Here is a 16,913-nt window from a genome sequence, read left to right on the forward strand (position 1 = left end):
CTTCTGAGTTATTATTCCACAATAAGTTGATCTAGGCACTCACTGCCCTCCAGTGGTCACAGTGAAGTACTACAACAGTACACATTCTCCAAAGACGTTTCAGCATTGGTGCAAGAAAAAACTGAGGCAGCTGTTATGGCACAGTGACGAAAGGAAAATCATGAGCACTGATGCAGGTGTGAAGGTTTCTGAGGATGTTTACTCTGAGTGTTGGAGATGTATAGCTTTTAATTGCCAGTTTTTTTACACTGGAAGAAATGAAGCTTATGTATAAGTCTAAGAGGGAAGATTTGTAATATCTCATCTGCCTGCTTTGCTGGGTGTTTGGCTGCTAATCTATTCAGTACATCACTACCACTTTTCTATGCTCTTAATCTCAATACTAATATCTTTACTCTTGTCCATTCATTTTGTTGTCAGCCTCTGCCCTCACTGACACACAAAACAAAACAATGACTACACAACAGACTAGCTACACAAGAAAACACACTATACACTCCACGCTAAACATCACAAATCTCCCACATCTCAAAACTTGCTCTCTAACCCTCACTCGCTCTGTCTCGCTGCCATCACTACCAAAACCTTCGCCTCTTCCTAACCAACCAAATCCCAAGTGTTGAGTTTTTTTAAAAAATTGCTCGACGTAGTACGTTTTTCAACCAATAGCAAAGAGGTGACTTTTTTTCTTTATTTACTGTTTTTGCACTGTCATTAGAAAATGCTTTAAAAAATCCCCCAAAAAAACCCACCAAAAAAAACTTGACGATAGTATTTAAGAACTGGTGTATACTTTCAAGTCCAAACTTTCAACACGGCCTGAAACAGAGACTCAGCGTGGCTGCAGCTTGTTGCTATGTCAGTTTAAATCAGTCATGTGATTTGGAGGTGTGGCGTGTCTGTGGACCCCAGAAGGTTAATAACACTCACCTTCATTCCATTTCCAGAGTGTAACAACCAACCACCTGTGTGAAATCTGAAATTGCCATGGTGCTGATCCATTTGGTAATGGTGGAGGCAATATATTCAGTTTAAGAATTTATATTCACTCTTAACTGTAACTATGTTCAAAGTGTTAGTGTTATCTTATTTTAATAAACAACACTGTCATATACAAAACTGGGGTAGCAAGAGATCATCTTAGGGTGGCACAGGCCACCTCATACCACTCTTCTAAATCCGCCCCTGACCTTGTGGTGTTTTTCAGACTAAGTCCACAATAATTATTGCAATTATTCATTTTAAATTATTAAAATTAGCTATTAAAATCATCTTCCATTACATCCACAGTAGTTCAGGAGTGCTAACGGCTAATTACAACATAATGGCCTACCAGCCATGCTGCCCTCAGAGGTGCTGATCAAAGTTGTAATTATATGAACAACCCCCTCATTGGTCCACTGTTAACATATTCACAGTGATTGAAACGCTACTGGTGAAAACACGTGGTTATCCACTCCCACCTTGTTAATATTCAGTGGGTGCTGAAGAAGGTTTTATAATACAGCAGTGAGGACAGTGTTTATTTGTTGTAGTGGTTATACATGGTTATATAAATCCTAACATTTGCACAATGTTCTCCTTATTTTCACTTTCACATAAAAATATATAAATCTGTGGACGTTATGTGTTCGTGCCTTATGTAAAACCACGCATGGTGTGGTGTCAATGTTTTTCTTCAAAAATAGGTGTTGTAAAATCAAACTAGACCCAGACCCACCTGTGACACATGAAATACTGCCTATATGTAAGGGTTAAATTACAGAGCCCAGCACTGGCTGTGTATCACCTATAAAGTAATTTCACAGGGAAAGGATGAAAGGTGTTGCAGAACAAATAGAAGGAGTCACCAGAGTCATTTTTTTTTCATAAAAGAAAATCCTTTAATTGATGTTGTTGCAGGTAAGAATTAAAAAGTGGAATGTCTTTTGGAGCATTTTGAGACACATTAAAGAAACCTGACCACACTGTACTGTATATGAATCCTGCAAACTGCAAACAGAACAATAACTTGCTTTAACTGCTTTTCTGGTAGAGTTCCAGAAAGGGGTGTTCAGGTTCAGAGCTAACGATTCTAATTTTTAAGGCTCCTTTTTTATGACCATAGCTGTTTGGACCTGTTTCTCAACAAACTCATATCCTGTAAGCTATGAAAATCTATAATTAGATTAAAGGTTAACAAGTTTTCAGGAAGCTGAAGACCTAGGACTTTATATTACCTGCTGCTAGACAAACAAAAAAAGAACATTTTTCACATCCAGATATGAGAAACGATGGCGCTTTACTTGATGTCAATGCTTCGAATGCGAGCATCCCCATCAAAGTTTAGGGCCGAGTATTTCTCTGCACCGACGCGGTTGGGGAAACGGAATGTTGAGCCATCTTGTAAAGTCACCACAAACTCTGAAGGAGTGAATTCAATGGAGATCTAAAAGGTATTATCAGTGAGAGAAACAGACAGACAAAGGAATCAAATATTGTAATAGATGTGATGTATAACGCTCAAGGTCTTGCAGATGAATGTGCGGTATCAAATAATGAAGTTCTCAAAGATGCAGTGGCACTTATTTTCCACCAGAGGTCACTCTCAGAGAGAGGCACTATACAGACTAAAGAGGAAGCTAATAGATTACATATGACCCATGCAAGGCTAAAATATAAACACACACTCTCACACCTTGAACTCCTGTCCCAGGGAGAAAGGAAAACTTTGCTCGCGTTGCTCCTGACACCAATTGCCTCCCTCGAAAGAGTTGCAGACAATTATATTTGAGTCTCCATGGGCATTGAAACGAGGGTTGAGATGAAATGCAATTGTGTCCTCACCGGGGCCGATATTCACAGCAAAACTGCAATGTACAGACATGTGACAAACCTCATTTACTTTAAATAAGTAGCTCAGTCTCATTCTAATGGGGAATTTGAAAGAGAAATAAGCATAGTAAGTAAAATACAAGGGAAAGAAGAACAACAATCAAGCACGTTTCACGGCTTAAAACCACATTTACCTTAAATTACTGACTCAATTAAATTCTCATAATCAATTTCAAATAGAAGTAACTGAGTCAAGTTCAGAAAGATACATGACATGTTCTATAGCTTTATTTCTGATGGTTCAGCTACTTTAAAGAGACAGCTAACACAGACAAAATCTAATTTACTCATTTTTTTTAGCCAAAAACACTAGCTACCAGTGTTTGTACTAAATGATAAATACAGTGATAACGACACCCTGTCAAGAATTAATTTTGCTGAATATCGATTGAAGATTTTTCTAACTTTTCTGTGATTCATTCATTTACAAACTCATGACACAGCTCGTCCTTTATCAATACTTACTCTCCAGCCTCAGGTTTGGCGACTCCAACAACAGTCATGGTTTGTCCAACCTTGAAGGACATGTTCTTTACAAACATACCCTGTGCATAAAAAGAAGGCAAGTTTGGTGATACAGTGTATTATTGTCTACTAATACTACTGACTTTTATTAGATCCAATTATTATTACAGCTTCAGGCAAAAAACAGCACTGGTATAGTCTCGGCCAATTCTCCGATCCTCACTTTATCCCTGGAAACTGCAGAACATGTGTTTTCAGTTATATCCCCATTGACTGGCTGGTCAAATATTCCAGCTCTTGTGTCCTGAGGTTGCCAGGGACATTTTTCTGTACGCCGATTTTGGCAGAGACTGAATGTTGAAAAATGATGAGGGACAACTGTTAAACTGAGTCAAATTTTCCTCAGTGCAATACTAGATACCGGGAGTGGAAAAACACTAAGCTTAGCAGAAATTCAGTTCCTGCTGTACATGTGGCAGGGAAATAGTGGTTTGTGTAACAATTAGGAAATGGTCATTCTAATAGGGAATTTGAAAGAGAAATAAGTATAGTAAGTAAAATATAAGGGGAAGAAGAACAACAATCAAGCACGTTTCACGGCTTAAAACCACGTTTACCTTAAATTACTGACTCAATTAAATTCTCATAGTCAATTTCAAATAGAAGTAAATAAGTCAAATTTAGGAAGAAACACTAAATGACATGTTCCATAGCTTTGTTTCTGAAGGTTCAGCTACTTTAAAGAGACAGCTAACACAGGCAAACTCTTCCACTGAAGGCACAAGTCCTTAAAAGTGTATTCTAAAGATGTAGGTTATCATATAAGTCTGTTAGACTCTTATGTCTATTCATTTCCACCTAAATTCCTAACGCAACTTTTATAGATTTTTTTTTTATTTATTTGTATTTCTTCACTGCCCACCTTCATTTCAAGGCACAAAATCAGAAACCTACCTGTGTGGGTTTTAAATGCTGCAGTTGTTAGAGAAACATCCTAGATACAGTCAACAAGAAACCAAACACATTTGCTAGAAATAACCATGAATACTTGATCATATTAGATCATGCAAACAATTCAATTTTAGATTCGCTTGTGAAGAGACCAAACTTTCCCACTGAACATGACTTTGAAGACTTAGTTGTTGATAAAATAATTTACATTGCTAGTGTAACCCAGTGAGTTTACACGACTCAGTAATGCACTACAACATGTTATTGTTAATTGGGATTTATCATTACTCTGTTAATCACTGAGTTGATCAAAAATAAATCAATAATAAAAGATAAATACTATAAATATAAGAATAAAACCCAAAGAGTATATTTAACACCCCTACTGGTTAGGAAGGAACAAGCCCCGCCTTCCCCTGCTCTGTACCGTCACGTGCTCAGACACAGAGAGAGACGGAGGTGCACGAGACCATCACTGATTTTCACCGCCAAGCTTTTCGCTGGAAAATAACTATTAACTTGATAAATTGAGCAAATATCCATACCGGAGATCTGCATGGACCTTGGAGAAACGGACCTGATTTATTGTGAACATTTCGGACCTTGAAACCATCGCGGTGAGTCAGAAGCTGTTAAGCTAACCTTGAAGCTAAAAAGCTAACAAGAAGTTAACAGGGAATATAATGGCCCGATTTCAATGTTGTAGATCTGCGCGGGAGCGGATGAAGTGGACAAGATCCTCTCTGAGAGTTGAACAAGATCCTCTCTGAGAGTTGAACAAGATCCTCTCTGAGAGTTGAACATTAGAAGTGTGCTGGTGAGTTAAACTGGGACTGGGCGAATCAGGCTAATTGAAAAGCTAACTAGCCTAATGCTCATAGCTGTAGCTGACCACGTTTTCACTGTGGGAGAACACACGGGGTTTCTCACTGAGTTCAGCCATTTTGAGCACTCAGCTTGTGTGCTGATGATGTTCTAGTATTATTTGTTGAATATTAAATGCACTAAAATTAGATGATGGAATAAGTTAATGTTGATCTTAAAGGTCATGAATCTACTTTATTTTGTTACATTTGATGCTCGAGCGGCACTGGATAGATGTCCGTGTGTATTCTTACTGTGCTGATACGTTACCACATACTGTAAAACTACAGCCTGTGGGTTTTTGTATATTCTTTTGGTAATTTTATTCTGTACATTGAGTGTAAATAATATATTGCTTCATTGCTATGCAGTGTAAAGCAATGCTCCTGTAATTCAGTTAAAGGGCAATACTGTAAAAAAATAATCTACCATAGTTTATGGTTTATTTCTGATTTCTGATAGAAATGTGCACCTTGACGATAGAATAAGCTGATTGTGATTTAAAGATTGCATTCATGATTAAGATGCACTGTATAGACTATAGTTAGAAATTAGAATTAATGTTTTGTGCTTGTTTTGTTATAGCACTTACATTATTTACATATGGCCATGTATATCATTAGAGTGTGAACTGAATTAGTAATAGTCCTGTTGTTTACAGGCTAGGTTTTTTTTATGGGATCGTGAGACCTGGATCTCTTCCTGACGAGGAAGATGGCGAGCCTTTCCCTTTGAACCGAACCGAACCACAGCCATTCTGAGTTGGCCCAGAAGGGCAGGTTGCTCTTCTCTCACGAACAATTGCAACAGTGCGGTAGGACGAAATCGCACCAATCACAAACTTTTGACCTGTTGGATTTGACTTGACTGAACACTGACTATTAAGCCGGCAAGACTGACATATCTGAGCTCAGATAGGATTCTGACTGTTATTATTATTGCTGTCACTGTATTTTATTTTATGTTTTCATTCCTGTTCATAAAATGCTGTTAAATTGTTGCTAAATAGTTTAATACAATTCATAGCAACTTTACCTGTGGCTCCAGTCATTCTTCTCCACGCAACTCCCTTTATCCCTCCTGCGAATCTAGCTATTGGCCCATTCTCTCCATCTTACTTTAATTTCCCCTACCCTATCCTGTACTTGGCTACAGAAAGTGGCGAGCCAGCCAGGAGGGTTTGCAGAGTTGTTAGTCCACCCAAAATTTAATAAAACGATTAAGAGTGCCTGGAGCTTCACAGTGACTTGTATTTTTTTCTACTGGTACTTTTACGTGTCCTAACCATGGAAGTTGTGAAAACAGAGAATGTTAAAGTTCAAAATGCTGTCTTGGTCAGTGGTTTAACTAACACAGACATTGATAAAGAAATAATTGAGTTCTTAGAAGCTTTCGGTCCTGTCAGTAGGCAGATTAAGCTACCAACTGGTGGTCAGATTATTGTGGAATTTCAACATGAGGCTACTGCTAAAGAACTAGAGAAAAGATATTTGCCTTATGACAGACCTTGCACTGTGAAACCTGAAGTTGTCTATCACGTTCGAGACCTAGCCAGTGCGTATAGCATTGAAACCAGCGCATCAGCTACTGTAACTTACCTGTCACAGCTTAAAGATGTGGCAGCACGAAGCAACCGATCGTTTAAAGACCTTTTGATGGATGAACTAGCTAAAATTGGGGAGTCATTGGGAGGGGATGTCCACACAGTTGAGCCTTCCACTGAACAAGAGCCAGTGCCCCACAGTGATGAGGCCCTACCTTCTTCTCCTTTAACACCCAATAGCAACCATGTAAGTGCCTTGAATACTCACCCACCGGCAGAGGCTGAGAAACAAACCCCTCAGATTCCCACCAACCTTTTAAGCACACCTGAAGTGCAGCGGGTTATTGTAGAGCACATTGTTAAAAGCAGTGAAGTCATTCCCCCACCAAACTCGCAATACAGACTGAAACCTTTTTCAGGGAGAGTTCCACATCCTCCTTTCGAAACTGACTATGACACTTGGCGCAGCAGCGTAGAGTTTTGCTTGACTGATCCTTCGCTCACTGAAACTCAAGTTGTGCGAAAGATTGTTGAAAGTCTTTCATCCCCTGCAGCGGACCTGGTGAAAGCTCTTGGTCCAAAAGCAAACCCCAAAACTTACCTTGAACATCTTGATTCTGCCTATGCAACTGTAGAGGACGGTGACGAACTCTTTGCTCGCTTCTTAAACACCAATCAGAATGGAGGTGAAAAACCCTCACATTACCTGCAAAGATTGCACACAGTGCTAAACCTAGTCATAAAAAGAGACGGAATTGCTTCTAGTGACATCAATAAACAGCTCCTGAGACAGTTTTGTAGAGGGTGTTGGGACAGCTCATTGATTGCAAACCTTCAACTTGAACAAAAGAAAGACGACCCACCTCATTTTGCAGAGCTACTCCTCCACCTACGCACCGAGGAGGACAAACAGGCAAGTAAAGCAACCCGCATGAAACAACATTTGGGGATCCAAAAGACTCGTGTTTATTCTAACGTGCAAACCACACGCTCTCAAGGTAGGAACGATTATGAGCATGAAATGGACAGCAATTCGTCTGACCTCCAGAAGCAAATTGCTGACCTCAGGTCTCAAATCGCACAGCTCAGAGCTGATAAAACAGAGAAAAGATCGCAGAAACTTCAAAAGGAAGCAAAAAGGAACCCAAGTACCAAAACTCAGAACAAGCCGGGACAGATACCACAAATTGCTGCAGTGTCAGCCAAACCCAAACCTGGATACTGTTTCAAGTGTGGAGAAGATGGTCATATCGCTTCCAGCTGTAGTAATGATCCCAACCCAGCATTAGTAGCAGCTAAAAGGAATGCCCTCAGACAGAAGCAGCGAGAATGGGAAATATCCAGACCAGTTGATGAGTCATTTAATTTAAACTAGAAGGAGCCCCTGTCGCGGGACAGATGGGTGCTAAATCTGAACCAAGTCCCACTGAGAAAAAGACAACAAAAGCCCAATGTGAAACAGCTAATGTTCACTCAGTGCCTAAACTTCCCAAAAGACTTGTGGGTAGAAAATGCACAGCCAGAGTTGTTATCAATGGCATTGAATGTAGTTGCTTGCTCGACTCAGGCTCTCAAGTAACCACTATTGCCAAATCCTTCTATCAAGAACACTTACCTGATCATCCTATAAAACCCATCAGTGATCTCCTAGAGGTCGAAGGTGCGAATGGTCAGACAGTCCCTTACTTGGGATACATTGAGACGAGTATCATGTTCCCCAAAGATCTCGATCAGTCAGAGCTTGAACTATCTACTCTTGCCTTAGTTGTCCCTGACATTCGCTCAAACTCAGACACACCTCTACTAATTGGCACAAATACACTTGACCCCTTATATGAGCATCTTTGTGAGAACACCTTACCTGACTTTAAGGTACTCCCTTATGGATACCAACAAGTGCTAAAGACATTAGCATCCAGAAAAAGACAAAGTGACAGTGGCAAGATCGGCTTGGTAAAACTTCAAAGTAGAACCCAAGAAGTCCTTCCCGCAAATCAAAAGCTACTAGTGGAAGGTTTTATGCATGCTAGCCACGCTAAGCCTGAACAGTGTGCACTTATTGAACAGCCCACTACCGGCTCCCTACCTGGTGGTGTGTTTGTAGATTGTTGCCTTATATCTCTGCCAAAGCACGGACCTTATAAAGTTCCTGTGTTGCTGAGAAACGAGACTAACCATGACATTACATTGCCCACTAACTGTGTAATTGCTGAGCTAGTTGCCCCTGACTGTGTCATGCCATGTCCTGAGCCTGAGAAAGGCGACCAAAAGGTGTCTGCAACGTGTAACTCTCAGCAGCAGACTTCAACCTCAAGACCCCCTCTCAGTTTCGACTTTGGTGAATCACCACTATCTGAAGAGTGGAAAGAGAAGATAGCTGAAAAGCTAAACACCTTCTCTGATGTTTTCTCACACAATGATCTTGATTTTGGGCATGCCACACATGTAAAACATCACATCAACTTAAAAGATGAAACCCCCTTCAAACAGAGATCTCGCCCGATTCATCCCCATGATTACGAGGCAGTTAAAAAGCACTTACAAGCCCTCTTAGATGCAGGCATAATCAGAGAATCTGAATCTCCATTCTCATCACCGATAGTGGTGGTCCGCAAAAAGAATGGTGATGTGCGGTTATGCATTGATTTTAGGAAGCTTAACTTGCAGACCATCCGCGATGCCTATGCCTTGCCAAACTTAGAGGAGTCATTTTCTGCTCTTGCAGGATCTCAGTGGTTCTCTGTGATGGACCTTAAGTCAGGGTACTATCAAATCGAGATGTGTGAAGAAGATAAGCCAAAGACGGCCTTCGTGTGCCCCTTCGGCTTCTACGAATTTAATCGTATGCCCCAGGGAATAACAAATGCCCCAAGCACTTTCCAAAGGCTTATGGAAAAGTGTATGAAAGACATCAATCTGAGAGAAGTGTTAGTCTTTTTGGATGATTTGATAGTCTTTTCCAGTTCCCTTGAAGATCATGAGACCCGACTCATTCATGTTCTTGAGCGACTCAGAGAGTACGGGCTGAAACTCTCGCCCGACAAATGTCGTTTCTTCCAAACATCAGTCCGTTATCTAGGCCACATTGTATCTAGAGACGGCGTAAAGACTGATCCCGAAAAAACTGAAGCACTCAAGACTTGGCCGAGACCCCAAACCTTAAAAGAACTCCAATCGTTTCTTGGTTTTACCGGTTATTACCGGAGATTTGTCAAAGATTACTCAAAAATTGTCAAGCCCCTCACCTCCCTCACAGCTGGCTATCCTCCGAGACGAAAGCATAGTAAAAACCCACCCAGTGATCCAAAGTATCTGAACCCCAAAGAGCCCTTTGGTGATCGTTGGGGACCAGAGTGCCAGAAATCGTTTCAAACTATTATTGAAAAGCTCACCACCTCACCAGTCCTTGGGTATGCTGATGCAAAGCTACCTTACCTGGTACACACAGATGCCAGTACAACCGGACTTGGGGCAGCTCTTTATCAAGTGCAGAATGGAACCACACAGGTTATAGCCTATGCAAGTCGTGGTCTATCCCGTAGTGAAGCTAGATACCCTGCCCACAAGTTAGAATTTCTAGCTTTAAAGTGGGCCATAACTGACAAGTTTCATGACTATTTATATGGAAACACATTCACAGTCATCACCGACAACAACCCATTGACTTACCTTCTGACCACAGCAAAGCTTGATGCCACGAGTTATCGTTGGTTGGCTGCATTGTCCACCTATAACTTTGACATTAAGTACAGAGCTGGGAGACAAAATCTTGATGCAGATGGACTATCTAGGAAACCACATGACAAACCTGAAGACGATCCAGTTTTTACCCAGGAATGTCAGCGCATTGATAAGTTCAGATCCCATCTCTTGTCCTCAGTCAAAGATGTCGAGCTCCAACTTCAATCCGATACCGTGATGGCAGCCTGTCAAAGATATATGGCTATGGATCAGACTGAACCCTCTTGTGCTCTAGTCCAGTCACTTGCCATGTCTGCAGGTGCCATTCCAGACATGTTTCAAGAAGAAGGCAATGATAACAATCCCCTAGCCTTACCCAGATACACCCATACTGATCTTGTCAACCTGCAGAGAAAAGATCCAGCCATTAGTAAAGTCATCAAGCTGCTGGCAGCTGACTCACGTCCACCAGCCGATACTAAGTCTGAGTCTCACGATGTTCTCTTATTTTTAAGGGAGTGGAAACGTCTTGACCTCCAAAATGACTTACTGTACCGGAAACGCCAGTTGGGGCCAGAGACCTTGTTGCAGTTAGTCCTTCCTGATTCCTTACGCCCTACAGTTATGCTTAATCTTCATGACAACATGGGGCATTTAGGGGTCGAACGCACACTGGAACTCATTCGGTCACGTTTCTACTGGCCAAAAATGGCAGTTGATGTCGAAAAGAAAGTGAAAGCTTGCGAGAGATGTGTCCGTAGAAAAGCCCTGCCAGACAAGGCTGCTCCTCTGGTAAATATTAAAACTTCCAGGCCCATGGAGCTAGTCTGCATGGACTTCCTCTCAATAGAACCAGACAGTAAAAACACTAAAGATGTCCTAGTGATCACGGATCATTTTACAAAGTATGCTGTGTCCATTCCAACCAAAGACCAGAAAGCCACCACCGTTGCAAAGAACTTATGGGAGAACTTCTTAGTTCATTATGGCTTTCCAGAGCGACTTCATAGCGACCAAGGGAGAGACTTTGAATCGCGTACAATCAAAGAACTGTGCTCTCTGCTCGGTATCCGCAAAGTCCGAACAAGTCCTTATCATCCTCGTGGCAACCCTGTTGAGCGATACAATCGCACATTACTCAGTATGCTTGGTACCTTGAAAGACACCGAGAAACATCACTGGCGTGACTTCGTAAAACCACTTACTCACGCTTATAACTGTACAAAAAATGATGTAACAGGCTATTCTCCTTATGAGTTAATGTTTGGTAGACAGCCTCGCTTGCCCATTGATATTGCCTTTGGCCTGCCACAGCCAAACAAGCCACAGTTGACTCACTCTCAATACGTCAAGCAGTTGAAAAGCTACCTCGAACAGAGCTACGAAATAGCCATCAAAAACTCCCAGAAAGTAGCAGACAAAAACAAGAAACGGTTTGACAAAATCATCCGTGAATCCACACTACATGTGGGAGACAGAGTCTTGGTTCGAAATCTCCGCCTGAGAGAGAAGCACAAATTAGCGGACAAATGGGAGCAAACAGTGTATATTGTTACCAAACAAATGGAAAACTTACCAGTATACACTGTAAAACCAGAAAACGGAGATGGACCCAACAGAACGCTCCACAGAGATCTGTTACTTCCCTGTGGATTTCTCTCACCAACAGAGCATGAACCCGAGCGAGTCACAAAAACTAACAGACCACGCACAAGACAAAGTTCAGCTTTGGAAGTTGACTCCGACCAAACACTTGAGGAAGAGGAAGATGAGTTTTCTTACCCTGAACCTCCACAAGTGAAAAACAGACATTTTTACCAAGTATGCGCCATACCGCCAACCCAAGGATTCAAACAAAACAAAGATCCTGTAAATGATAACGAACAACCTAACACATTACCGGACATGACAGACTTACCTGAAAAGGAAACTGAGAACGAAACTGAAACATACTTACCTGAAGGCGAAATTGGAAGTTCAACTGACACCAACTTACCTGAAATGGACCGTGAAACAGACCTACCTCAGACAGAACGTGAAAGTGAAGCAAACGTATCACCAAGTGAAAGTGACACAAGCCTACAAAATAACACACCAAGTGAGTCTGAAACAGACACTCGAAAAGACAAAAATGTTTTGTCGACCAGTTTGTCAGATTCACCGTTGTCAGAGAACTCAACTCATCAACTTTCACCTGAAAGACAAGTTGAAAACGATGATGAACCTGAAACCTTGCAAACAGAAACACAGATCAGAAGATCTGAAAGAATTCGCCAACCATCCCAAAGACTCACTTATCCCCAGCTAGGTAACCCATTAGTAACAGTGGTTAAATCACTCTTTCAAGGATTGAACAAAGCTTTCATCGACTCCCTTGCTCATGATGTTACCTATTCCCCCAGAGCCATGCACGGGGACGTGCATGAGATTTAAGAGGGGAGGATGTAACCCAGTGAGTTTACACGACTCAGTAATGCACTACAACATGTTATTGTTAATTGGGATTTATCATTACTCTGTTAATCACTGAGTTGATCAAAAATAAATCAATAATAAAAGATAAATACTATAAATATAAGAATAAAACCCAAAGAGTATATTTAACACCCCTACTGGTTAGGAAGGAACAAGCCCCGCCTTCCCCTGCTCTGTACCGTCACGTGCTCAGACACAGAGAGAGACGGAGGTGCACGAGACCATCACTGATTTTCACCGCCAAGCTTTTCGCTGGAAAATAACTATTAACTTGATAAATTGAGCAAATATCCATACCGGAGATCTGCATGGACCTTGGAGAAACGGACCTGATTTATTGTGAACATTTCGGACCTTGAAACCATCGCGGTGAGTCAGAAGCTGTTAAGCTAACCTTGAAGCTAAAAAGCTAACAAGAAGTTAACAGGGAATATAATGGCCCGATTTCAATGTTGTAGATCTGCGCGGGAGCGGATGAAGTGGACAAGATCCTCTCTGAGAGTTGAACAAGATCCTCTCTGAGAGTTGAACAAGATCCTCTCTGAGAGTTGAACATTAGAAGTGTGCTGGTGAGTTAAACTGGGACTGGGCGAATCAGGCTAATTGAAAAGCTAACTAGCCTAATGCTCATAGCTGTAGCTGACCACGTTTTCACTGTGGGAGAACACACGGGGTTTCTCACTGAGTTCAGCCATTTTGAGCACTCAGCTTGTGTGCTGATGATGTTCTAGTATTATTTGTTGAATATTAAATGCACTAAAATTAGATGATGGAATAAGTTAATGTTGATCTTAAAGGTCATGAATCTACTTTATTTTGTTACATTTGATGCTCGAGCGGCACTGGATAGATGTCCGTGTGTATTCTTACTGTGCTGATACGTTACCACATACTGTAAAACTACAGCCTGTGGGTTTTTGTATATTCTTTTGGTAATTTTATTCTGTACATTGAGTGTAAATAATATATTGCTTCATTGCTATGCAGTGTAAAGCAATGCTCCTGTAATTCAGTTAAAGGGCAATACTGTAAAAAAATAATCTACCATAGTTTATGGTTTATTTCTGATTTCTGATAGAAATGTGCACCTTGACGATAGAATAAGCTGATTGTGATTTAAAGATTGCATTCATGATTAAGATGCACTGTATAGACTATAGTTAGAAATTAGAATTAATGTTTTGTGCTTGTTTTGTTATAGCACTTACATTATTTACATATGGCCATGTATATCATTAGAGTGTGAACTGAATTAGTAATAGTCCTGTTGTTTACAGGCTAGGTTTTTTTTATGGGATCGTGAGACCTGGATCTCTTCCTGACGAGGAAGATGGCGAGCCTTTCCCTTTGAACCGAACCGAACCACAGCCATTCTGAGTTGGCCCAGAAGGGCAGGTTGCTCTTCTCTCACGAACAATTGCAACAGTGCGGTAGGACGAAATCGCACCAATCACAAACTTTTGACCTGTTGGATTTGACTTGACTGAACACTGACTATTAAGCCGGCAAGACTGACATATCTGAGCTCAGATAGGATTCTGACTGTTATTATTATTGCTGTCACTGTATTTTATTTTATGTTTTCATTCCTGTTCATAAAATGCTGTTAAATTGTTGCTAAATAGTTTAATACAATTCATAGCAACTTTACCTGTGGCTCCAGTCATTCTTCTCCACGCAACTCCCTTTATCCCTCCTGCGAATCTAGCTATTGGCCCATTCTCTCCATCTTACTTTAATTTCCCCTACCCTATCCTGTACTTGGCTACACTAGGTTAACAAACTGACAGGTCGCAATACCTTAGAGCAGTGGTGTCCTGCAGGTTTTAGATGTGTCCTTGATCCAGCACAGTTAATTTAAATTGCTAAATTACATCCTCGCCATGTCTTGAAGTTCTCCAGAGGCCTGGTAATGAACTAATCATTTTATTCCAGTGTATTGACCCAGGGTGATATCTAAAACCTGCAAGACACTGGCCCTTGAGGCCTGGAGTTGGACATCCCTGCCTTAGAGCAACATTTTTCACCTCAACCTCTTCATGACTGTGATTCTCAAATCCTACAGAAGAGAAAGTTTTCCAAGGACCTCTGCATATTCTGTAACCCCAGTTACATGTTCATTGTTATCTGCATTATTAGATCCCAATTAAACTAAATTCTGTTCATCTTAAATTATATGTCACCACCATATCAGAGTTTCTATTGGTACACAGATAACAGTACTTTCATTTATATCCCCTTTGTAGACACACAAACATGTAATGATCTGCACTGTTCTATAAACAGGCTGAAATCGTGGCACGCCACAGCTCACTGCAAAAAATATAATTTATTTAAAGATCAACCAGTGTAAGTAAGGGAGGCATAGTAATGTGAACATTCTTCCTCTGTTAGAAAGTGTGTTTGGCTGTGCTGGACTGGGCTTGTGTCCGAGCTGGCAGTGACGCTGCATGTCTCCCAGACATTCTGCCTAATGAAGGAATCTGAATAAAGTAATGTGTAAGACATGATACTTCACTGAATCTGTCACTGGTGTGATGATGAAATTGAGCTGGCAAGTTATTAAAACAGTAACATGTTACTAGTAATAAAGTAATTATAAAAAATAAACTTCACTGAACTGAATGAATAATTGTCATTTCTGTGTGAAATCAACAAAAAGTGAATCTTAACAGTGCCAGGGACATTATTTGAGAGATAATTACACTTCTGCTTAAGGGTGAACTGTTGTTGACCCCTGTTTGGCTTAGATTTGTTGGTTCTTCTTCTTGTTTCTATGTTATTACTTTATTTCATTTCATCCCTTAATGTGATTTAAACCACAACACCCCTTTAGCCCCAAAAAAGAAAAAGAGATACAAGGTCTTGATTGTATTCTGACTATTTTATCAATTCAAAGATGCTAGAATGCAATGCAGCCTTTGTTCAGCTCTGACACTGGGAAAAGAGAAGGCGTGACTGAAATGAAAGACTCAAGTGTTATCATGTGTTTATATTACTAAGGATAACTTTCATGCATAGCCATGACATTGATCTATTACTATAGATGAGAAAAAGAAAATAACAATTACGTAGTAAATAATGTAAGCATATGCTCTGTGGTGAATATTTTGACCATAAAAGGTCATCAAAAAATTCAAAACATTAGAACTCCTAACAGCTCAATAAAAACTAAATGCAAACATCTGTTTTAGTTAGTTCAGTTTAGCTGATGCAATTACATCAGCCTGGTAAATATAAAGCTAGGACCAGCTGTCAGTTCAATGCTTAAAATAGGCTTGAAGCCTAAGACTGTTGATATCAGTAAACCAAAGAGTCATATGAAAATCAAAGTAATAGAAGTTGACTATTGTTGTCAAAATTTTACTTACATTATTCATCTTGGCAGATGCAGAAGGTTAAGTACAGCTGAGAAGAAATGAAAGTGCTGCAGGGCCTTGCCTCTCTGCACCCCACCAGATGACTCCAGTATATAGAGGGTGGGAGGTGCCTTCAACCTGAGTGACATTTCAAAGAGCCAATAGAATTGTGCCATTGCTAAACACCCAAGAGCTGACTCACAGTGAGATTAGAAACTGCAAATAACTAATGTAGCAGTTAACAAATACTTGCAGATGTTGGTGAAGTGAGGCTAATTAGTGAAAGATCATTTGTTAACATCAAACTGTTACATTTTAACCTGGTGGAGCTGAGCCTGACTGTGAGGGGAACTGCAGACTTGGAGTTAAAAATAGAAGTGTATTTGTTACCAGGGAGACAACTAAATATTTAGCAGAGCCAGCGGTCTTAATGTCCACTTACTGTATATAGCTCAGGCCATACAATAAGATCAAATGCCGGCATTTGGAATACATCTGTGGCAAATTCTAGGTAGAGTTGAAATTAAGTGAAATGTTGGAAGTGAGTCAGATCCTCAAAATGATTTGAATATATGACTCACACTTAGAGCCAGAGTATACTGTCAGCTGCTGACAGAAGACAGCTGCTGTGAGTGCAGCAGGGTGGGTCAGTTCCACACATATCCACTACAATGTATTACAAACTAATGTAATTCAGAGCA

At 40.6% G+C, this 16,913-nt stretch overlaps 2 protein-coding genes across 4 annotated transcripts; one reads left to right on the top strand and one right to left on the bottom strand.

Annotated features, from left to right (window-relative positions):
• Nucleotides 1-1,858: 1,858 nt before the first annotated feature.
• Nucleotides 1,859-16,409, bottom strand: LOC113020927 (beta-galactoside-binding lectin-like). Its single transcript, XM_026165259.2, has 4 exons — nt 16,225-16,409; nt 3,340-3,419; nt 2,678-2,849; nt 1,859-2,428 (listed from the first exon to the last, which is right to left on the bottom strand). Exons 1-4 carry the CDS (start codon nt 16,231-16,233, stop codon nt 2,282-2,284), a joined length of 408 nt encoding a protein of 135 aa, XP_026021044.1. The 5' UTR covers nt 16,234-16,409; the 3' UTR covers nt 1,859-2,281.
• LOC145428567 (paraneoplastic antigen Ma3 homolog) lies at nt 4,514-8,151 on the top strand. 3 transcript variants are annotated; one of them, XM_080300928.1, is made up of 3 exons: nt 4,514-4,907; nt 4,997-5,107; nt 5,816-8,151. In XM_080300928.1, exon 3 carries the CDS (start codon nt 6,441-6,443, stop codon nt 8,070-8,072), a length of 1,632 nt encoding a protein of 543 aa, XP_080157054.1. In that variant the 5' UTR covers nt 4,514-4,907; nt 4,997-5,107; nt 5,816-6,440; the 3' UTR covers nt 8,073-8,151. The 3 variants fall into 3 exon arrangements, with proteins under 3 accessions (XP_080157054.1, XP_080157052.1, XP_080157053.1); XM_080300926.1 differs by having other exon boundaries at nt 4,514-5,107; XM_080300927.1 differs by having other exon boundaries at nt 4,997-8,151.
• Nucleotides 16,410-16,913: the final 504 nt, after the last annotated feature.

Source organism: Astatotilapia calliptera, chromosome 4, assembly GCF_964374335.1.
Source record: "Astatotilapia calliptera chromosome 4, fAstCal68.1, whole genome shotgun sequence".
Lineage (NCBI taxonomy): Eukaryota > Metazoa > Chordata > Actinopteri > Cichliformes > Cichlidae > Astatotilapia > Astatotilapia calliptera.